The 24,549-nt window shown below is 31.0% G+C and overlaps 2 protein-coding genes across 2 annotated transcripts; both read right to left on the reverse strand.

The window, feature by feature from the left end:
- Nucleotides 1-682: 682 nt before the first annotated feature.
- LOC145954357 (photosystem II D2 protein-like) lies at nt 683-1,141 on the reverse strand. The gene has a single exon (XM_083068418.1). The coding sequence runs from the start codon at nt 1,139-1,141 to the stop codon at nt 683-685; it is 459 nt and encodes a 152-aa protein (XP_082924544.1).
- A 16,903-nt stretch (nt 1,142-18,044) lies between these two features.
- On the reverse strand, nt 18,045-24,415 carry LOC145949552 (uncharacterized). Its single transcript, XM_083059674.1, has 3 exons — nt 23,631-24,415; nt 23,331-23,503; nt 18,045-18,395 (listed from the first exon to the last, which is right to left on the reverse strand). The coding sequence occupies exons 1-2, from the start codon at nt 24,370-24,372 to the stop codon at nt 23,337-23,339; spliced, it is 909 nt and encodes a 302-aa protein (XP_082915800.1). The 5' UTR covers nt 24,373-24,415; the 3' UTR covers nt 18,045-18,395; nt 23,331-23,336.
- Nucleotides 24,416-24,549: the final 134 nt, after the last annotated feature.

The raw sequence follows: 24,549 nt of genomic DNA on the forward strand, positions 1-24,549 counted from the left end.
GATGTTGAGATGCATGTTGAACATAGTGTTGTAAACGAGTTGTGAAGTTAAGTAGCTATATAGAGATGATATATGAGTTGAAAAGTTGTGTGTTGTCTGAGTTGTGTGCTAAAAAATATAATGAGTTGTTGTGTTGTTATTCTGAGTTGTTGAGCTGAAATGAGCTGTTGTGTTGTTATTCTGAGTTGTTGAGCTAAATTGAGTTGTAGTGTTGTTATTCCGAGTTATTGAGCTGAAATGAGTTATTGTGTTGTTATTCCGAGTTGTTGAGCTGAATTGAGCTGTTGTGTTGTTATTTTGAGTTGTCGAGATGAATTGTGCTGTTGAGCTATGTGTTGATTGAGATGTGATGATGAGTTGTTGATCATTAGGACTAGGAGAGATGTTTTCGAAGTTACTCATCCCATTGTACGGATTAAGATAGTTGTGGTGCTCTTTGAGCCCAATTTGTTGAAAAACCCTCCTCGAGAAGTTGTCTCTTGGAGAGGATGATGTGTTGTTCTCTCCTAGGACTTAATTGGTCCCATGTGTGGACAATGTCGAGGCACACGTGTACAAAGCGACCACAGTATAGGGGTCAGGTCGAGCTATACCGATTACAAGCGGCCAATTCGAGTAAAGTATGAAGTCGGGAACTTAGTTCCTAACCGAGTATCGGATGATTGTAGTATTTAGAGGATAGTCAGTAGGCTAATTCTATAGGTGGCTTAGTTGAGTTAGCTAATGCCGTGGTAAGCCAACAATGGGTAAAATCTCCCTGTGCTTCAGGACCCCACAGTAACAACAAAGAGTGTACTAAGCTATTAGCAGGAGTGGAGACTGCTGCGATTAAGAAGTTGCATCCTTCCAAATAAGAACTTGCCAATCCATGAGTATACCATGAAGTTACAAAGGTTGTACCTGTGAACCAACCCCCCAAGGCGAAATAGGCGCAAGGAAAGAGTAATAGACCAGACCAACCCACAAAAACGAAACGATCCCTGTGCAACCAGTCATCCATAATGTCAAATAAATCATTTTCATCTTTGGTAAATTTACCAACAGCTATAGTCATAGTGATCCTCCTAAACCCAACTGTCCTCTCCTGACATAGTACTATACTTCCTTGTTTAAGTGGCAAAGTCTGAGAAACCCTTATCATATTGTGGATTATTATCCAAATTTGTTGTTTACCTAGCAAGCCCAAAAAGGTTCTGTGTTGTCAGTTCGATAGGACCTAGCCACTTAGACTGCTCATCCTGTGTTGTAAGAGATCTCCAAGTTAAAATGTGTGACGACACATATGTGTTGATGAGTTGAATATGTGTTGATGTGATGATAAAGTGCTTTTATGTGATGATGTGATGATAATGTGTGGTTATGTGACGATGTGTTGTAAGTTGTAGAAAATGTGAGTAGTATAAGAGTTGTTTGTTGTTTGCGTTGAATGTGATGATGATGATCCCTAAGTTGTTATGTTGTATATATATATTATGTGTTGTTTATTTTACCTAGCTTACCCTTACATGTTTTCATGTGGTTTAGACTACGATGATCATACATTATAGGGAGCAAGGCAGGGATAAGTTGGCATGTTGAAGATGAAGGCCACCTAGTGGCAGGAGCTGGAGATGTTTATATTCTGTAGACTATCCTTAACAGTAGAATACTTTGTAGTTAGTAGTAAATATACATATTTATGGCATGTTGTGCCAACTGTGCGATATATATGTTTATATATTTGTATTTTAGTATTTCAGTATTTGTATATGTGTGGTTATTTGTGTTATGTAGTGTGGCGGCCATGAAGGGTCATATATATATATATAAACACACCATTAAAGATATTATTTCTTTTTAAATATATTAAAACCACTTTCAAATTTCTCACATAACTACTAAAAAATCACTCAAAATCTCTATTTTTAATCACTCATACATATTTAATTTTAATTTATTATTTTATTTATATTTTTTTACATGAAATGTCTTTTTATACTAATACAATTAATAAAGGAGATATTTATTTTTAATTATACAAATTTTGAATTAATATATTTTTATAAATACTTCTAAACTCAGTTTTTTTTTTTTTTTTTTTTTATTTATTCCCTTATTTTTCTATTTCAATTTTCAAACTTCCCACTCTTTTAAGTAACGATTCATTTTATTTTTAAGAAGGTACGAAATATCTCTTTTTCTCTAGTTATATGTTAAAATTATTAATATTAAAAGTCGGCATAAATTAATAAAATGAAAATTTTTCTTAAAGAATAAATATACTTTTTATGAAAATAATTTATTCAAGATTTATTATTAGAGATAGACACTAAATTTTATTATTATATACTAATTAGACATTTTATTTAAGACAAATCAATGAATATAACTATATGTTAATTATATATATATAGGGAGGGAAGGGTTCAAACAATACTAGTGTAATATTTACTAAATATTATATTATTCAATAATTTTATATTAAATGTGAATTTTGTAAATTCAACTATTAGATTAAATTTTATATATATATATATATATATATATATATATATAATTTTATATTAATTCAAGATTATTTGATACTTGATTTTTATAAAATAAAATTAATATAATATATATATAGCAAAATATAATAAAATATGAACATTTTGATTAGTTTCAAATTATTGTTCAATTTTAACAAAATTTGATATAAGCATATAAAGTGATATGTAGTTATAATTTAACGGTTAAATTTATAAAATTCATATTTAATATAAAATTATTAAATAGTATAATACTTAATAAAAATTACATCAATGTAATTTAAACCTTTCTCATATATATATATATATATAACTCGAGTGAAAATATTCAATAATATTAGAACATAAAAATTAAAATAACTGTGTAGCAGGAAAAAAGTTAGATTGTTTGCACTTCTCCTCTATTTGGAGGGGAAATTTCTTATACATGAGATCGCCAATTGTATCGATTTCCAAACACACTTATTATTTTCACTTGCCTTTACCTTTTACTTATTCAATCTTTGGCATTCTTCTCTTCCAAACAAAGTATTAATAATAATTATTTTGATTACTTTTTGCCGCTAGCATCTATGCTTGCTACTGTCAAGTAGAATAATATTTTTCAAAATTTTAAATTGTAAAAGTGTGATAGTTTCATTGGTTTGCTCCTTGCGTCTAACGACCCGAGCAAGCCGTATTTTTTTCTCCCTATTAACTATACATACCCGATATGTACCATACACCCATACATAATGTAATTTAGATTTATAGATGAATCAATAAAATAAATGTAATTTTTATGTGATTTATTAGTGAAGAAGTAAAAGATATCATTAGATATATGAATAATTAAATTAAATGATTTAGATTTATTTAATGATAAAATGTTATTAATGTATGAAGGTGCTTCAGAGGGTTCAAAAGAAGCTAGCATCATTCACGAAGACGTTGACATAATCAAATGCAAATAATGGCAGTGAGTTCTCTATGTCGCGGTACTGCGCATCATTCCAAAGCTCGGAGCTCAATGACAACAACAATGAAGACACCTCAAAGAATTCGAAGAAGCTAGCATCGCAAAGACATTGACACAGTCGAACGCGAACAATGATGATGGGTTCTTCGTGTCATAGTACTGCACGAAGATGATATTCCTATAGTGGACTACTCTAACTCTAAACCTTTAGCCCCAAACCCCTAAAACTTCTTTCCAATAACGTTGACTCCAACAACGACAACAGACCTTGACTCTAGCGACGACCACGATGTTGATGCCAACAATTGCACAACACTTCTCCTCGTGTCGGCCTCGACTTGAAGCACTATGTGAAGCTACTAGCATAGGCCAGTGCGAATCTGCACCACCATGATCAATGCAATGGCCTCGCGAAACTACACATGATGCAGGTACGTGTGTTGAAGGTGTTTTAATATCTTGACTTAGATTTATTAGACAGTCTCGACTTATAGCACTCTGTGAAGTTGCTAGTAGAGGCCAATGTGAATCTACACTAGATCGGAGCAGCAACCTTGCAACCATGATGACCGATGTGAGGATGATGTTGAATTACACAAAAAGGATTTTCTTAGTAATTTTAACCTAAATAAAAAATAATAAAAATTATTACTATTCACTTATGCACTAATAGATAATATGTTAAACTTATTCACCGTAATTAATTTCCATAACATGTATTAAATTATGAGAAAGATTTAATAATTAGTTGTTGTATTGACTATGAGACAAATATATGGATATTACAGTGAGTGTGCAATTCCAAAACACTTTAAACAAATGAACATAAATGGAGAAATAAATAATTTCACTAAATAAAGCAATAAAAATAAATAACTTGTTAATATAATATCATTAATTTTCTAAATAATATATAAAGCAAATTATCATTATTATTACTAGGAAAAAGAGATATTTTGTATCTTAAAATATTTTTAAAAGTAAAATAAACAAAAGAAAAACATAATAGTGTGAATAGTTATTTAGAGTTGATTAATTGTGATTACTAAAATTATTATTTTTTAATAATTGAGGGCATAATTATTCACAGATTGTGGAAGAAAAAACGGTTATGGAAACGTATTCCCTTTATATATTATTGATAAAATAATAATTAATATAGATAAGTAAAAAAAACTTCATATTAACTTTTATATATATATATATATATATATATATATATATATATATATTAGGATAAGATTGTAATATTCGATAAAAAAATATATAATATAATCCAAATTATAATTAAGCTAAACTAATTATCGATAAGTGTGTAAATACACTTGGACCCATATGGAAGAGCTTATAGATAGTTTATTATACTTATCTTATTTTATAAGTGCTTATAAAAGTATTTGGACAATCCTATTTGTATAAGTGTTTGTTAACTTATATATCAAAAGGCAATAATTTATTAAATTTTAAGCACTTATAATATAAGTTTTTATTACATAAGAGATTATTAAATAATATTTTAAATAAGTTGTTTGTCCAAACAAACTCTTATAAAAGAATTCTTTCAACTTAATTAGGAACTTTGAGCTCAAGTCTTAAATATGCAACTATATTAAATTATCAAAATGAGAACTTTGTCACCCATAATAGTTTCATTTGACTCAATTACAATTTTATTTTAACCTTATGTTATATTAATGTAAAGACTTGTTAGATCATTACACTTGTTGGATCACTACTAGAAATGAAAAGAAAACAAACTCAATTAATTACCTAGGATTCACATACTTACAAAACCTGGATATACATGTCATAATATATATATATATATATATATATATATATATATATATATATATATATATACGCAACAAAAGTTTATCAATTATTGAATCATATAACAAGTATATATATCTACTGTAATAATGGCTACAATATGGAGACAAATTCTAGTTGTCACTCAAGCAACATACTACATCTACTACATCAAAGTAGCTTAAAAAGGTCAGCCTCGCCATCCTCTCATATGACCTCAGAAGAAAACTCCTTCACATACCTATCATTGTTATGCTCTTAGACTAAATATGATCATCGCAATCCAATCTAAACATGGAAGGGTAAGTTAGTATTCAAAATAAATCAACATAAATAGTATAGAAGTAAATCCTACTATACTATTAACATAATCAACAAAACATGTTTCAACATAACATTAACCTACAACTTAACAACACAATGCATGAACAACATTGCACCTAAACATATGCATCACAGAACTCAACAATATTAACCGCATATGTACAACAAATCAACCATATGTGTCATTATACATTTCAATTAGGAAATCTCCTACAACACAAATGAGCAATTTAAGTGACTCGACTCTACTAAACCAAAAACCCAATCTTTTCAATCTAGCTAGGTCAACAACTAATTTTAGTAATAATCCACAACAACATAGTTTCTTGAATTTTGCCACTTAAATTAGGAAGTCTAATATTATTGTCAAGGTAAAACAATTTGAGTGTGAGTCTACCACAATATTAGCTTGTATAACTAAATCACTTATGGGATTAGCTTGTCGACTACCCTTCAAATCACTAGTGGAAAAAAGGCTTTTAAAATCAGTTATTTTCAACTTTTAAAATCGGTTCCGTAACCGATTTTAAAAGAGCCGATTTTAAAAGTTTAAATTTTAAAATCGGTTAAATAACCGATTTTAAAAGTAAACTTTTAAGATCGGTTGTTTTATAACTGATCTTAAAAGTGTTGGTTAAGAAAAAACAAATTAAACTGGAACGGGCCGTTCCAGATTGTGAAAAGGACTAATTGAAGAACGTAAATCAGAACGACTCGTTCTCCTTTCAGTACGGGCCGTTCTGCAAGGAGAACGGGCCGTTCTCCTTGAAGAACAGACCGTTCTCCATGCAGTACGGCTCGTACTGAAAGGAGAACGAGTCGTTCTCCATGCAAAACGGGTTGTTCTCCATGTAAAACGGGTCGTTCTCCATGCAGAACGGGTCGTTCTCCTTGCAGAACGAGCCGTTCCAGATTTAAAATTTACCCAAAATGAACCTACAACGAAAATAGAGACAAGAGAAGAGCATGAGAAAACGAAAAGAGATACAAGAGAAGAGGAAAACGAAAATGACAATGAAATTTACCTCTTTAGAAAATGAGAGCGCGAGAGAGTAAAAAATGAATGGAGGGAAAGATTAAAGAGAATGAGATTGAAGGGAAATATAAAAGGTTTTTGACGATACTTTTAAAATCGGTTATTTAAGAACTGATTTTGTATACTACATACAAAATCGATTCTGAAATAACCGATTTTAAAAGTAGCACTTTTAAAAACGGTCATAAAATAACCAATCTTAAAAGTACTTTTAAGTAGGCATGGCAACGGGGCGGGGCGGGTACGGGTTTCATGATACCCGTCCCCGTCCCCATACCCGGCGGGTATGGAATTTTTATCCCATCCCCTTCCTCGTCGGGTATCGGGTATACCCGTACCCGTACCCGCTATATTCCACATTCACACAAAAATTCATCAAGAACACATCAAGGTGGCATCAATCCAGAAAATTTTCCAGTCAAATAACATGTTGCCCACATTGTAAATAAGACTACAAGTAATTAAATTCATTGACTACAAAAGAAACCGTAAAAAAAAAGGTTCAAAATTCAGCAGCCACATGCGACATTAACCCCATAAAATAAATTCTCTCAAAAATCAAGTTGCAACACCAAATTTGACAACCATAGTACCTGCAATAAAAGTTCCAATTTTAAACTCAAAACCTTAAAAAAAAAATAAAAAATTGAAAACTACCCATTTCTCAGAAAGGTAAAAAGAGTTCAAAACTCATTTAAAGATGTACCCTTTTTGTCCCACAGTTGGTTGGGAACGAAACAAACCTGAGACGGAAGAGGAGCAGCGAACAACAGTGTTTGGTTGGGTGGACTGCGACGGCGAGTGGACTGCGAGCGATGACGAGTGGACTGCGAGCGACGGCGAGTGGACTGCATGGCTGGTCCGGTGGCTCCGTGGCTGGAGTGCTTGGTCGTCAAATGGGGTTTAAAAATTGAAACCCTAGAAGTGTTTGCGTTTTCAGCGTGCGTGACCCTTTACATTTTAGAACAAAATGTTAATTTTTTAAAAATAAAATTAATCGGGGACGGGTATTTAACCGGGGACGGGGATGGGGACGGGGACGGGGACGGGGCGGGTAAGTATATACCCGTACCCGTACCCGTACCCGATTTCATTTATCGGGTTTTACCCGTACCCGTACCCGTACCCGTACCCGGTCAAAGCGGGTATTCCCCGTCAAAGTCGGGACAGGTTCAGGTATTACCCACGGGTACGGGTTTATTTGCCATCCCTACTTTTAAGATCGTTATTTTATAACCGATCTTAAAAGTTATGTCTGATACAACTTTTAACATCGGTTCTTTTGTAATCGATCTTAAAAGTGTTCATATTATTTACAAAATTACCACCGCGTCACTTTTAAGATCAGTTACCTTATAACTGATCTTAAAACTCCGATTTTAAATCCAATTTTTGTACTAGTGAATACTATGTCATTCTAGTACCTAGTTAGGGATTTTGGCCCCCAGCCTTGTACCTCACTTTAATTTAGTCGCTTTATACATGTATGCCTCGATCTTGTCCATATACAGATCAATAATGGTTGTTTGTAGTTGGTATGCCTCAACCTAGCCCACATGCTGCATCAACTAAGGCCCTAAAGGAGACTTAATTATCTACTTCAAGGGTTAATTTCCCAAAAAGGGTTTAAAAAAAAAACTGGGCTCTCGAAGCATCACAATACAATATCCTCACAATGATATGAAACTTTAAAAATAATTTATCCTCTAATCCTAAATCAATCAACACAATACAACTTTAATGCTAAAGCATTCTCAACTCAACTACCTCAACATTTCAACATACAACTTTCACCCCATAGTTATTTATATTCAATATACTAGATCATTGTATAAGTATTGACCATCATACATCAATACATGATATATAGCATAATTTAATGATCATTTAACATGTAATAAATTCCACAAATCTATATTCAACTTGTAACAACATAAACATCATATAATTCAAAGGTAATCCACACCGAATGCCACTTTTCCCGCGCTCGGCATGAAATGAGGTAAAGAGTCTCTAACTCGTCCACACCCGACGCAAATCTACCCTCATCTAATGTGGATGAGGCAGATAACCCATGTTGCTCTCGCACCTAACATGGCCAAAACCCACACTCGGCTTTGTTCAAGCAGAGTGCCTTTACCTAACTCACACTACATTACACCCAACGTTGTCTAACCAAAGAGCCTCTAACTTGATCATGCTTGGCACCCCTCAACTAGGGCCCAACATCACTATGTTAGAGACTTTCAAGGCTCTCACGCTTGAAGGCATTCAACCTATGCCCAATGTGCCAACTTAGAGAGTTTTCCTCTACTCATACCTAACGTCACTAATCTTGCATCCGACGTAAGCGAGATAAAGAGCCTCTAACATGGATCACACCTGGTGCTATGAAAAGTGTGCCCAACACAATAATAAAATCTACACATAGTAGATTCACGAATTGTCTTAATCTATACCTAAAACCTATTAAAAAACCAACACGCAAAGCAAGAAAACTCATCTATGCATCAACAACAACTTAGAAATGTCATAAAATTCAAGACACAACCACTCAATAGCATCAATTCATCAAGTCTTCCTCAACATACTTCATAAGCAATATAACACTATTCTCAACATTCAATCCAAACAAAACCTACCAACATAGCCATGAATTAAGTAAAATCAAGCATCATATAACTTCATAAATCAACCAAGTTTTAAATCTAACTTCCCTTACCTCAAAATCTCAAGAATTTAAGAGAGAAAAGGAAGAAGAAGATGAATGAGTTTCGAACAACCTAAAGGCTTTGAACCTACACATTGAGTCTGATTGCAAGCTTCTCAAGTTCAAATCTATCATCAGCTACTCACTTGAGATCCTCTACAACTCCTGGGAAGTAGAAAGTAGAAGAAGGGTTTTAGAAAATAAGAGTCTCTCTCTCTCTAGAGTTTATCTCTCTAAGGTTCTTAAAAAATGAACTTATAAAATTCAAGTCTTTTGAGAAATCTTTTTATACTCTCCCTTTAGGGTCAAATTGAACATTTGTCTAAAGAAACTTTCTAAATATCTAAAAACTCAAAGAATTTCATAATTTCTCAACAATAAAGCATAAACCACCACAACTTAGAATTATTGATAAAATAACAAATATTAACAAAATAAGTACATTGTTATAATTAAGATAAAATATATATATATATATATATATATAAACTAACCATACCTTAATATAACACGATGTCTAGATAAAAATCTCAGTAATAGTATAATATAAATAAAAAATTTGCTTATAAATTAATCCTAACTACCCAATCTACGTCATAGTGAGTAGTACAAAATCCATTACATGGAAAATTATTTAGTTTTTTTTCCCGGTAAGACGTACGTACGTAACAATGTGCCCAAAGCCCCAAAGTCGTCATATTTCCTACCACCCAACAAAAGCAATAAAAGATACAAGAAAGAGGCAGCAACAATAAATTAGGCTAGCTCAATTGCGTGGAATACTCACAATTTAAAATTTTGAATTTAAGAACATACAATTGCTTGGTTGTATGTGCTGATTTTATATTGTTTGGTCGTATGTGTTGATTTTATTGGAAGCAAATGTGAATGTGACCGACAATTATTAAGCGAGTTTGGCGCTCAATTTTAAAATCGCGAGTGGGCCATGACTATTTGTATTAGTATGTTTGGCTTCAATTTTAAATGCGTTTTTTTCATATCTAAATGTTACACAGAAAAATAAAAACAAGTATGAAACAGAATACAAGAAAAGAAAATGGGAGTTGAATTTTATTTTTTGAAAAGGCATAATATAATTCTTATTAAACATTTGACATAACTACGAGATGTGATTTCTCAAGTAAAATTACGAGATAATGCTATTTGCTAACAATAGACAAAACATACACGAAAAAAAAAAATCTAGTAGCATTTGGTTAAAAAAAATCTTACATCAAGCAACCTGTATAATTTTATGTTGTTGAAAATTTAATTTAATTTTTTAATTTTAAAACTTCAAGATATTATTCACATATAAAAAGATATTATTTATCTTTAGAATTAAAAATATTATATTTATTTTAATAATTTATTTCTTCTTTTAAGATTATAATGTTGGGTCAATAAACATAAGTTCTTGAGATAAGATGAAAAGAATTACTCAACTTATAGAGAAGTCAAGTTTTGTCAAAAAACTTGTGTTGAGGTTTTTCAAGGTTCATCTGCAAAATTTATGAGAAAAATTTACAAGTTTTACCCATAAAATTTGTGAAAATATTTTTTTCAAGTTTTATCCATAACAACTATGAGGAGTGATTATCAAGTTTAACCCACAAAATTTAAAAAAGAATTTTCAAGAATATATATATAATATATTTTGAGATAATAAACATATTTTTGAAAATAAATATAAAAAATCAAATTACGTTAAATAAATTTTATGTAATCTTTATTTAATTTTATGATGTTTTTGTGTGTATATCTTTAATACAAAGGGATTTTTTTTTACCTCGACACTTTTAAAGCACAAAAAGTGTCACACTTATATTTAATATATTTTGATTTATAAAACTAAATAGTTCCATACATGAAAAACACTTGAACATGCAGAAGATAAGCTCACGTCACTGCATGCAGAAAAAAGAAAACAAAAGTCCACATTCATCTCAACCATAAGTAAAATATAAACAAGACGGATTAACAGACCAACGGAAAAATGCATAGTTGAGTTCATTTGAAACAGATGATCATTGGCATAATAATATCTTTACCATCTCTACCATTTCTTCCACTGATTGAGTTTTATGTAAGAACACCATTGCATTTATGCTCCTCCAAATCACCTATATTGTTGCAAAGCAAACCACACTCCAAATATATATATATATATATGCTGATTTTTTTTATATATATATATTAGCTAGACCTCTAAATTGTGACATATGGATAATCAAATCAAAATGAAAAGGTGGCTGAATTCTCCACAATGTCAAAATTTCTAGTGATCCTCACAGTCCAAAAAAGAATTATGGTGAGTTGACCCCTCCATCAACTTACATATATATGTTACACATAATGATGGTAATGGGATTAAACGAGGGTAGGTAAAAAAACTAATAGATCGTTTATAAAATATTAAATTAAATAATTATTTTATAATAATTTTATTAAAAATGTTAATATTTTAATGTTTTGGAGGATGATTCGATGGTCGTTTCAAATTATATAACAATCCTCTTGGATAAGTAATAACTTTCTCATTATTTGTTTCATTTAGTTTGTATATTTATTTAGTGAATATTTATGAATTTTTTACATATAACTATATAAGTAGATATCTATGAGTATATATACAAATATTTGAAAAAATGTAAATTTTAAATAAAAGATAAAAAATTAAATTAAATTAAAATTAAATAGTTTTAAAACATATATTTCTATTAAAAAATATTTTGTAACATATATTTATATTAAAATAAATAATTATGACACATATATTTAATATAAAAATAAATTATTTTATATATTTAAAATGATTTTTTAATATTTTTAAAATGTGAATATGAATATTTTATTATACGTGTCCATCTTATTATTAAAGGAATATTTATTGAATTATCTATTTAAAATTTATAGTAAATTATATCTAAAGATATATATCCTTAGAATTTCTTTTCATCCCTAATTACACATAATTTGATCCGGTTGTTGAATCTTTCTTCGAGCCAAAAAGAAGTGTTCATCCCATTACCCACCTTTTTTATACACATTATCTGTTATCCAATGTTTCCTTTCCCCACTTTTTTCCTCATATATCTAACAAAATCATGTTCTTCCACACCATAACAAATCATTCTTCCCACCCTTACCCTCTTCACTCTTCCTCCCATACTTATATGTCAACATTTTCTATCGTAGAGCATTTGTTTCCTTCTTAAATGTCCACCACCACTTTACAACAAAGTTAAATTAAATGTTCTTGAATTTTTTATTCCTTAACCCCCATTCTCCTTCTCCAAACACACCTTATCCCATGATACCTAATGTATCTTTCTCCTTCCTTTGCCACCTCCCCCATAAAAATTGTTTAAATGGACTTTCAATAGAAATTATAGCTGATATATGGAGCTTGAAGAAGGAAAGGAATATGAGTAAAAATAGATAATAAATAGAGTAAAAATTTATGTTTAATTTGAAATATAAGAGTTACAATAATGACAATAGAGTTTAAACTTAAGATTATGTGCTATTCAATTGTCTTAAAAATTTCATTATTTAGTTTAAGAGGAAAAAAAAAAGATAAGAGAGAAATAGAATATTTTATTTTAAAAAAAATTCAATCAAATATGATATATTAGTATTACTATTATTCCCAAGTTAAATCTTATATATATATATATATATATTATATATATATATATATATATATATATGAAATTCACTTATTTTAAGAGTGAGTTTACTTAGATTTATTATATTAAATAACTTGTATTTTATACCAAATTTGAACGATTCAATAATTGAATTAAGAGTTTTTAATACATAAATTAAATTTATAATTTTTTAAAAAATTTAAAAATTATTTGATAGTCCATTTCATTAATTCAAATTGACAGATAATCATAAAAATATTTTATACGTTTATTTGATAGTCTGTTTCATTAATTCAGATTATAAGTCTAACTAGACTTACTCTACTTAAAAACTCGTATTCTACATCAAATTTTAATGATTCTACTATTGAATTAAAAGTTCTTAAATAATAACTCAAGTGTGCAAATTTAAAAAAAATGAAAATCATATGATACTTCATTATAATTCAAATCAACGTATAAAATATTTTTATGGTTATCTATTAATTTGAATTTATAAAATAAAGTATCACATGTTCTTTAAAATTTTTAAAAGTAGACTTACTTTTGAAGTAAATAGATATGCTTTTCTCTCTTTATATATATAGAGAAGAGAAATTCACTTACTTAATGAATAAGTCTAACTAGACTTATCCCACTCAATAACTCATGCTTTATATCAAATTTTAATGATTCAACCATTGAATTAAAATTTCTTAATATATTGATCAAATCTGCAAAGTTCTAAAATATTTGAAAACTATTTGTTAATTTATTTTATTAATTTAAATAGACAGATAATTATAAAAGTATTTTATACGTTGGTTTAAATTAATGAAACAGAATATTAAATAATTTTTAATTTTTTTAAAACATTACAGACTTGATTTATGTATTAAAATTTTTTAATTCAACTGTTGAATCATTAAAATTTAATGTAAAATATGAATTATGATTTATTATTGAAGTAAATGGATCCCTTCTCATATATATATATATATATATATATATATATATATATATATATATATATATATATATATATATATATTAAAGATAAGAGGTTAATTTTCAAAAACATTTTTTAAATAAAAATAACTAAAAAACATATAGTATGAGAGAAATGTTTCTGTTTAATATATAAATTTAAATACAAAGAGGACGGATAATTTAAAATTTTCTTATTAGATTTAAAAAAATATAAATTTATATTAAATTTGAAAACTTACGCAGAACAAAAGAAAATTGAAAACCCGTTTTTTTTAATTCCATGAAGCTATATTGTACTTTCTCTTTTTATTAGGTAGATATGGTTGAGAAATAACATTGTTAATTAGGAGTTCAATTCTTGACTAAAAAATATTTATCAGAAAAGATTAATTTCTTGAATGAATTCAGGAATTAGTTCTTAGTGTTTGACTTAAAAATACCTTATTTTACTAAAAATAAAAATTATACTTCGTCTTTTTATGAACTCGTGTGTTTTATGTTATGACATGAGCTATGAAGTTGCATATTATATTAAATCAAATAATATTAATCTATTTCTTAATTTTTTAATTAGTTATTCAAATAAAGGAAAATTTGCTTCCCATGATTTCATTAATTAATATTTATTTTTCTAATAACATTAAATGTGATGGAATATGTGTAAACCACTATCAAAATAAAATTTATTAATTAAATTAACTTTTGAAATCATGAGTTATATATTTGTTATATCATTATATTTGTTATATTAATTAAAATACATTTGAAGTTAATTCTTTATATATCAATTTCTACTTTGAATCATTAGACTGAATTACTGGCTCTTTATTAATTATTTAATGACTAAATTAATGTGTATTATATAATGTTTTTAATTAATTCTTTCACCTTTTTATAAGTGTAGTATTGCATTCGTCACGTGATTATCGCCAGAGAGAAGAATACGCCAAAACAAAAGAATTTATAAGCCCTTACGTAGCTATATTGGTCAAATTCCTTAAAATAAACAATATACAAAGATTATTATTAATCTACTTGTGTCGTGTATTGAGGTTTTATAGGTTTGAATACATATATTTAGCAGTCTAAGATCGACCCTTTTATTTATAGGAAAATCCCATGTTTAAAATTTGGCAACCATATATTTTAGATGTGTCTTTTTCATCAGATAAGTGATGTGACGTGGTAATGTTGAAAAGACAATTTCCAACTAAATCGTGTGCATATTTTATTTCAAGAAAAGAAAAAAAAAACTTTTATGCATAGTCAATACTAATTTTAACAACAATACACTTATAGTATAAAACTGTTTATTTAGTCGATCATTTAATCATAAATTAGTGTTAATTTTTATAATAATTATCTAAAAATTATACAATTTACAATTTTTATTAATTAATTATGTAAAACTTTTTATATTAATAATACATCACAATTAAATATATGATTAAGAATATGAGAGAGAAGTGATATAATATTAAATTCAATTAGTGAGGGAAGGAAGAGATTGATGATTGTGTATTTGTGTTCATACACAAATACTAAAAAATGTAGTGTAGATACAAAGTTAAGTATATTTGCACATTAAAGAGGGGACACCTAAGCTTTCCAATGTATGGTCATGTGCATCTAATCTTGTACAATATGATATTCCCTGCATTTTAACATAATTTAATGCAGGGAATATCTTTTACTTTTTTATATTTTTTATTTATTTTAAATAAAAAAATAAGATATTCCCTGCATTTTTTCATAATTTAATTGCTGCCTTTATTTTGCTTGTTTAACCACTTTATTCAGATGTATTTCACTTATTTAATATTTTGGCCTTTTCTTTTTGGAGTATATGGTGAAGTAGTAAAGCTAGATTGGGGCCAATTATTACCTTAATTGAGATTGAATGATTTTCTTCAAAACTTTAAAGGTACTTTTCATAGCAAGTTTGCAATTTGAAATGAGAGTGTTTATTTATTTATTTTTCTTGTACATTGATATGATATTTAAATTTGAATTTGTGTAAATTAATTTTTTAAATGAAATAAGTTGAGAATTCGACTTTCAGGTTTATATATATTTAAAATGTATGTATTTTTGTATTTGTGTATTAAAATACATATGTTAAAAGAGGCTACTTTTTAAAATAAAAATCTTAATATTTCAGAGAATATATTAATGGAAAAAAGGTTACTAACAATATAAAATAATTTTACACCGTCATTTAATCATAAATTACCATAAATTATAAGAATTAATCTTTAGAATTTTAACAGAAATATCTGAGTCCACATAGAAGACATTTTATTAATTAAAAAAGTTGTTGAAATCAATATTTTTCTTAAATATATAAATTAATTATGTATTTTCTATTGAAGACAATTTTTTGAGTTGAATAAAATTATTATAAATAATAATAATAATAATAATAATAATAATAAAATCTTTCAAATATTTAACACAATACAATAAAACTATTATAGATAATAGTAATGAAATCTTTCAAATATTAGTGAAAATATTTTTTGACTTTATAAAAAATTAGTCTCTCTCAAAATTTTGACTGCATTAAAACTCTCTCTACATCAGTTTTTTTAGTTTATTAAAATTTGATATTACCGTAACTAATACATCTATTGTACCATAAGATTTTATAATGTTTAAGGGATTATAAAAAATTGAATATATTTGTAGTATAATAGATGAACCGTGCACGATTAAATAAATATTAATTAGACATATGCTGATACATGAGCCACATGAGGTTAGACTTTAAGAAATGTTTATAAATTGGTTTAGTTAGACAAAATCTAATCATAAATCATAATACAAAACTCATAATTCAAAAAATATAATACAAAAGCAAAGAAAAATGATTATACAAACTTTAGTTAGTTTACTATGGCAATTTCAATGAAGTAATTCACATGAATTGTTTTTCTTTTTGAAGGGAATTTACATGAATTGTTTGGTCAAAAACTTAATTATGAAAACGTACGAGACCCATTAAAAATTGAATATCAACCGATGCTCACTGTAATAATATTTGGAGAATTTTCGGGTTATCTTTCTCTTTCTTATAAATATGGAAGTAAAAATAATGTTTATTTCAAAGTTTGTTTAAAGGTGGTGTAATAACATTTTCAAGTATCTTTTTATGTCCAAAAAAGTGATATTTTTAATAATAGAAATATTTTATTCATGAAAAGGTAGATACATGATATTCCGATAAAAATATTGGAATTTTTTTTTATAACTTTGTAACTTTTATTTTTATTTAAATTATTTTAAATTTTAAAAAATATTAAAATAAGTCAAACATATTTTCTTATATTAAAATAATATTCTGAGTTATATTATTCTTAGAAATATAATTCTCAAAAATACAAAACTAATCCATAAAACAAACTCTCCTTTCAATTGTTCTCAAAGTAATGAGTTGCTGTTACAGTTACTCACTCAATTACTTTTTCATGAACATCCAACATTAAAATTGATTGTAGAGATTGTGTTAAAAAAAAAGTTGGTTGTAGGGATAATAAGGTGCTATAATTGGAGCACTAAGCAAACAACTATGATTTTCTTCAATCATGATTTTCATTAAAATAACGCCTATTTGTTTTTGAGTAAATTAAAATTTATTTTTCCTAATTTATCTTGAAATTACTTCATATTATAAATAAAAAAGAAAACTGACATTTTATGAAAAATTCAGATATACACCTATAACAGTGGTTTAGTTAGATACAGGATGTGTTTGGTTTTATCTTTATTGTTGGCATTGAACAACTTAAATCATAGTTTACAAAAATATTCCATGTTCTTATATTTTCAGTTCATATTTGAACCATGTGTGACACCCTCTACCCCGTTATTAATATACAACAAATGTAACAATAAAATATTTCTTATCTTCTTTTTGGGTAAATGAAATCTTTTATAGTTGACAAATATTTCAAATATAACAAGGTAGAAGATTCACATTCGTAACTCATAAATCATAACTCCAGTGTAAAAATTATAAAAGAAAAGAAGTTAAGATTTTCAATACAATTTAGTGTAAAACAAGAAATCATATATATACAAATAATAATAAAGGAAATATAAATTAACTCCAGTAAAGGTGGCAGTGCCTCCTGGTTAGGAATTAATTTATACTCCCAAATCATATAATAAAAAATATAACAAAAATGTACATCTTGGTCTTTTATCAAGAACGTTCAAATTACAATTCTTAACATATATTTTCCTTGAATTATATATGTTATCTACGTTATTTCTTCGTTAGAAATTACAAAAGAAGAGAAACTAAAGTTATAAAAACAATAACATATTAAACTAAAATAACTATGCCCTGATGTCACATCCTATCAGAGCATGCCCAATTGAAGCCTTTAAGCCTCATCACCAACATCCTCATGATGCTGATCACCTGCAACATAATTTAAACATATACAAAAACAACAAGGGAGTGAGAAACATCTCACTCAGTTTCAGGTGCAGAAATGAAGGCTAGATAGCACTCACACACACAACAAATATAAGTCACTTATAAATAATACACATACATCATCAATATCACATATATATTCATTTATCATGCAATGATGTCATGATCTTGACTTATAAATGCATGCATGTGGCGCCATAAGGAAGTTTCACATATCATCACTGGTGACCCTAAGGCACACCTGGTTACATCACTGGTGACCCAAAGGTACACCTGGTTACATCACTGGTGACCCTAAGGTACACCTGGTTACAAGTTACATCACTGGTGACCCTAAGATACACCTTGTTAGCATGTTACATCACTGGTATGCGGCCTCAGCGGCACACCTGGAATAATATATGCATATGATGCATGTCATACCATCATAATCTCATTGACTCAATATTTAACTTTTTACATGATTTCATTTAGTACATCATGTCCTCATTTGTCATAGTCTCATAATCATAGTTTGTCTCAATAGTCAATTCTTAGGTCTCATGTCATTTGTCCATATTTCACATGGTCATGTCATCAATACTCCTCTTAAGGTCCGCATAGGTATTCACAGAGATCCAGAGAGCATTCTTATTCATATTAAAACTCATTTATTATTAACATTAATTTCATATTCATTTATTACTTTCAACAAAGAACAAGGTAGAGTAAATAGAAAATCAGACAGAACAACGGCACTTTCAACAAAAACAAAGTAGAATAAATAGAAAATCGGACAGAACAACGGCACCTTCAACAAAAAGCAAAGTAGAGTAAATAGAAATTTAGACAGAACAACGGCACCTCCAACAAAAAAGCAAAGTAGAGTAAATAGAAATTAAACAGAATAACGACAAAGGATTGGGGCCAATCCGACAAACAACTATCCAACAATTATCCCTACACCCCTGAGCGAGGTTCTCACTCCCCCCCTTACCTGGATAAGCGGAGCTGAACTTAGGCAGAGCCTCCTCCTCTGGATTCCCTCTTCCTTTCTCTCTCTCTTTCTTTCTCTTTCTTTCTCTCTCTCTCTCTCTCTCTTCTCTTTCTCTCTCTAAAATTTCACTTTCTTCCTCTGTATAAAAAATTTCACCCCCCTGCCCCTATTTATAGGCAATCTGACGCACCCGGAACGGCCCGTACTGATTTCGGAACGGCCCGTTCCGGATCCTTCAAATCTGGGCAAAATTTGTAACTGGAACGGCCCGTTCCAAAATCGAAACGGCCCGTTCCCAAAAAACCAGAACGGCCCGTTCTGAAATCAGAACGGCCCGTTCTCAATCTCAGAAGAACGGCCCGTTCTCCTTCCGGAACGGCCCGTTCTCCATACCGGAACGGCCCGTTCCAAGGCCGTTCTGGGACTACAAAACCTCACATTTTCAACATTTGGAACGGCCCGTTCCACTTTTGGAACGGCCCGTTCCAGAACCCAAAATACCCCTATAACTTTATTAAAATTACGAAAATGCCATTAAAATAATAATAAAAATTTGGGTGTTACAATTCTCCCTTCCTTTTAGAAATTTCGTCCCCGAAATTTACCTGAAAACAGAAATGGATGAGCTTCTCGCATCTTGCTTTCTAATTCCCATGTAGCACTTTCTTCAATATTTCCTCCCCAAACGACCTTAACCAAAGGGATTTCCTTTCCTCTTAGTTGTTTCACTCTCTTGTCATCAATCCTTAGAGGAACCGTTTCATAAGTAAGATTATCCTTCAACTGAATGTTGTCAGACTCAATGATATGGGAAGGATCATGGACATACTTTCTGAGTTGGGAAACATGAAAGAGACTATGGAGATTTGAAAGAGATGGAGGCAAAGCAATTTGATAGGCCACTTCACCGATTCTTTTAAGAATTTGATAAGGACCAATGAAACGTGGAGTAAGCTTACGAGATTTCAGTGCTCTGCCTACTCCTGTCCAAGGAGTGACTTTAAGGAATACATGATCACCTTCTTTAAACTTAAGGTCTTTTCTCCTCTTGTCATTATAACTCTTTTGCCTACTCTGGGTTGCTCTCATCTTCTCTTGGATCATCTTAACCTGTTCAGTAGTTTGTTGAACTATCTCAGGTCCTAACATGACATTCTCTCCAGGTTCTACCCAACATAAAGGTGTTCTACATCTCCTACCATACAGAGCCTCATATGGTGCCATCCCAATACTAGAATGGTAGCTATTATTGTAGGTAAATTCTATCAAAGGTAGGAAACTATCCCAACTACCCCCACGTTCTAAGATGCAAGCCCTCAACAAGTCTTCCAAAGATTGTATGGTTCTCTCAGTTTGGCCATCTGTTTGGGGATGGTAAGCTGAACTCAATCTAAGCTTAGTGCCTAAAGCCTTATGCAAACTCTCCCAAAATCTAGAGGTGAACCTAGGATCTCTATCAGACACAATACTAGTAGGAACTCCATGCAACCTCACGATCTCACTGATGTACAACTTGGTTAACCTCTCCAAAGAGTACCTAATATTAATGGGAATAAAATGGGCAGACTTAGTCAATCTATCCACAATGACCCATATAGCATCCAAGTTCTTCACAGTCTTAGGTAACCCAACTACAAAATCCATAGAGATGCTATCCCACTTCCACACAGGCACATCTAAAGGTTGCATCAAACCTGAAGGTTTTTGGTGTTCTACCTTAGCTTTCTGACATACTAAGCAAGCATACACAAATTCCTCCACTTCCCTCTTCATCTTAGGCCACCAAAACATCTTCTTAAGGTCTTGGTACATCTTAGTGGCTCCTGGATGGATACTAAGGATACTCTTATGACCTTCTTCCAGGATTGCTCTCTTAAGTTCTGGCACACTAGGAATGCACAACCTATCCTTAAATCTTAAAACTCCATCCACTCCAATTCTAAACTCACTTTTCACAGCTTGATTCAACTTCTCTACCCGACTCAATAAGAAAGGATCCATCTTCTGACCTTCTCTAATCTCATCTATCAAGCTATTAGTCACTCTTAAAGCTCCCAACTTAATACTCTTAGAGGTCAACTCACACCCTAAGCTCATATCCCTAAACTCCTCAATCATTTGCATTTCCCTAATCATCAAGGAAGACATTCTCAAAGATTTTCTACTCAAAGCATCAGCTACAACATTAGCCTTGCCAGGGTGATAATTTAATTGAAAGTCATAATCCTTAAGAAACTCTAACCATCTCCTCTGCCTCATATTCAATTCCTTTTGGTCAAACAAGTACTTAAGGCTTTTATGGTCACTAAAAACCTCAAATCTAGACCCAAACAAGTAATGTCTCCACAACTTGAGCACAAAAACTATTGCAGCTAACTCAAGGTCATGGGTAGGATAGTTTTGCTCATGAATTTTAAGTTGTCTTGAAGCATAGGCTACTACCTTACCCTCCTGCATAAGCACTCCTCCTAAACCCAATTTAGAAGCATCACAAAATACCTCAAAAGTCTTACTAGGATCAGGTAATACTAACACAGGAGCACTAGTTAATCTCCTCTTAAGTTCTTGAAAACTTTCCTCACACTTAGAATCCCACACAAAAGGTTGGTCTTTCTTCGTCAGCTTAGTCAAAGGAAGAGCTAGCCTAGAGAAATTCTCTATAAACCTTCTGTAATAACCAGCTAGTCCTAGAAAACTCCTAATCTCAAATACTGATTTAGGTGTTCTCCACTCTAACACAGCTTCTACCTTAGCAGAATCTACAGCTATTCCACCCTTGGATATCACATGTCCTAGAAAGTTCACACTATCCAACCAAAATTCACATTTTGACAATTTTGCATACAACTGCCTCTCCTTAAGGGTTTGAAGAACGATCCTAAGGTGCTCAACATGCTCCTCCCTAGTCTTGGAATACACTAGGATATCATCTATGAAGACCACTACAAATCTATCCAAGTAAGGGTGAAAGATCCTATTCATGTAGTCCATAAAAACACCAGGTGCATTAGTCACACCAAAAGGCATAACTAAATACTCATAGTGCCCATAGCGGGTTCTAAAGGCAGTCTTAGGAACATCCTCAGCTCTCACTCTAATCTGATGGTATCCTGACCTTAAATCTATCTTACTGAACACACAAGCTCCAACTAGTTGATCCATAAGGTCATCTATCCTAGGCAAAGGATACTTATTCTTAATGGTCACTTTATTCAGTTGCCTATAGTCTACGCACAACCTCATGCTCCCATCTTTCTTCTTAACCAACAAAACAGGCGCTCCCCAAGGCGAGACACTAGGCCTAATGAATTGTTTTCCTTGTAATTCCTCTATTTGTTTCTTAAGCTCAACTAACTCTGTAGGGGACATCCTATAGGGTGCTATAGATATAGGTGGGGTACCTGGTACTAAGTCTATGCTAAACTCAATCTCTCTCTCAGGTGGTAAACTAGACATATCCTTAGGAAATACTTCTGGAAATTCTCTCACTAAGGGAATCTCATCTAGCTTACTATCAGTCTCAAGTGTTAAAGAAGCTAAGATCATGTACACTTTTTCATTGTCTTTTAAACAAGTTTTAATGTCAGCAGCACTAAGAAATTCCGTACTCTTACATTCACCAAAGGAAATAGATTTCTCAAAGCAGTTTAAAAGGACATGGTGAGAAGATAACCAATCCATACCAAGAATTACATCTAATTGACTAAGAGGCAAACAAATTAAGTCAACTAGAAACTGCTTATCAGAAACTGTCAAAGGACATTTCAAACACACTAGGGATGTAGTCACAGGACCATTAGTAGGGGTTTCAACAACTAGATCAAAATCTAACAAAGACACAGGCAAATTCAATTTTTGGACACAAGAGACAGAAATAAAGGAATGAGTTGCACCAGAATCAAATAGTACAACAAAAGGAGTCTCAGCTATGAAACAAGTACCTTGTATCAAATTTTCTGACCGAGAAGCTTCAGCACCACTAAGAGCAAATACTCTCCCCACAGTCTTTGGACGCTCAGTTTGCGAACCCGATCCCATAACACGTGTTCTTTGTGATTCAGGACATTGGGTACTGATGTGACCTTTACCATTGCAGTTGAAGCAGGTAACTTCCCTGTCACGACACTCAGACTGATTATGACCAACAAGTCCACACTTCCAGCATCTTACTAAAGGAGTGGACACAGACCCTCCAACACTTCCAGTAGCACTAACAGTGGATCCTCTAGTAAGCAACTTACTTTTATTAGCAGCAGCTTTACTCCCTTGAAATCTATTAGAAGCGAAGTAAGGCTTACTCCTTCCCGAAGTACTAGAACTCACAGCACGGATAGGACCTCCAACTCCTTTATAAAAAGCAGCACGAGCACGGTTGTCATGATCATAAATGCTGCACTTATTGACCAGAGTGGGAAAGTGATATATCTCCTGATAGTTAATTGCAGTTTTCACTTCAGGACGCAGACCATTTACAAATTTTATGCATTTAGCTCTTTCACCACCCTCACCATGGTAGTGTGTGCAATAACGAACCAAAGCATCAAATTTGGCAGCATACACAGCCACTGTGTCGTTCCCTTGATTCAGCTCAAGGAATTCCATTTCTTTCCGACTTCTCACATCATCCGGGAAATACTTCTCAAGAAAGACCTTCTTGAAGTTGTCCCAATTCAAGTGCACCCCTCCATCAATCATCCTCCGAAGTGCTCCTTCCCACCAAAAGTGAGCATCAGCAGTCAACATGAATGTGGCCAACTTCACCTTCTGAGCGATGGGACAATCCATAACATTGAAAATTTTTTCTATTTCTGTTAGCCAATTCATAGCAGCATCTGGGTCATATCCTCCTTTAAAGGTAGGTGGGTGATTTCGTTGAAATTGCTCCAACCAGTTAGGAGCGACCTCAGTCCTATTGTTATTATTCATAGCTTGTGCTAATGCTTGAAGAGCATCGGCAATCGCACGATCATTTCTACCAGCCATAGTCTAAGAAAATAATACAATCAATAAACATAATCAATCATCATACTATCATACCAACAAATTTTACAATCAATTCAGTCCATCATTCATGTACCAAATAAACATAGTAAACCAAATAAGCATAGTAAACTCATAACTCACGGTCGATTAGATCGACCTGCTCTGATACCACTAAAT

This window comes from Cajanus cajan, chromosome 1, assembly GCF_000230855.2.
Source record: "Cajanus cajan strain Asha chromosome 1, NIPB_CcT2T_4, whole genome shotgun sequence".
Lineage (NCBI taxonomy): Eukaryota > Viridiplantae > Streptophyta > Magnoliopsida > Fabales > Fabaceae > Cajanus > Cajanus cajan.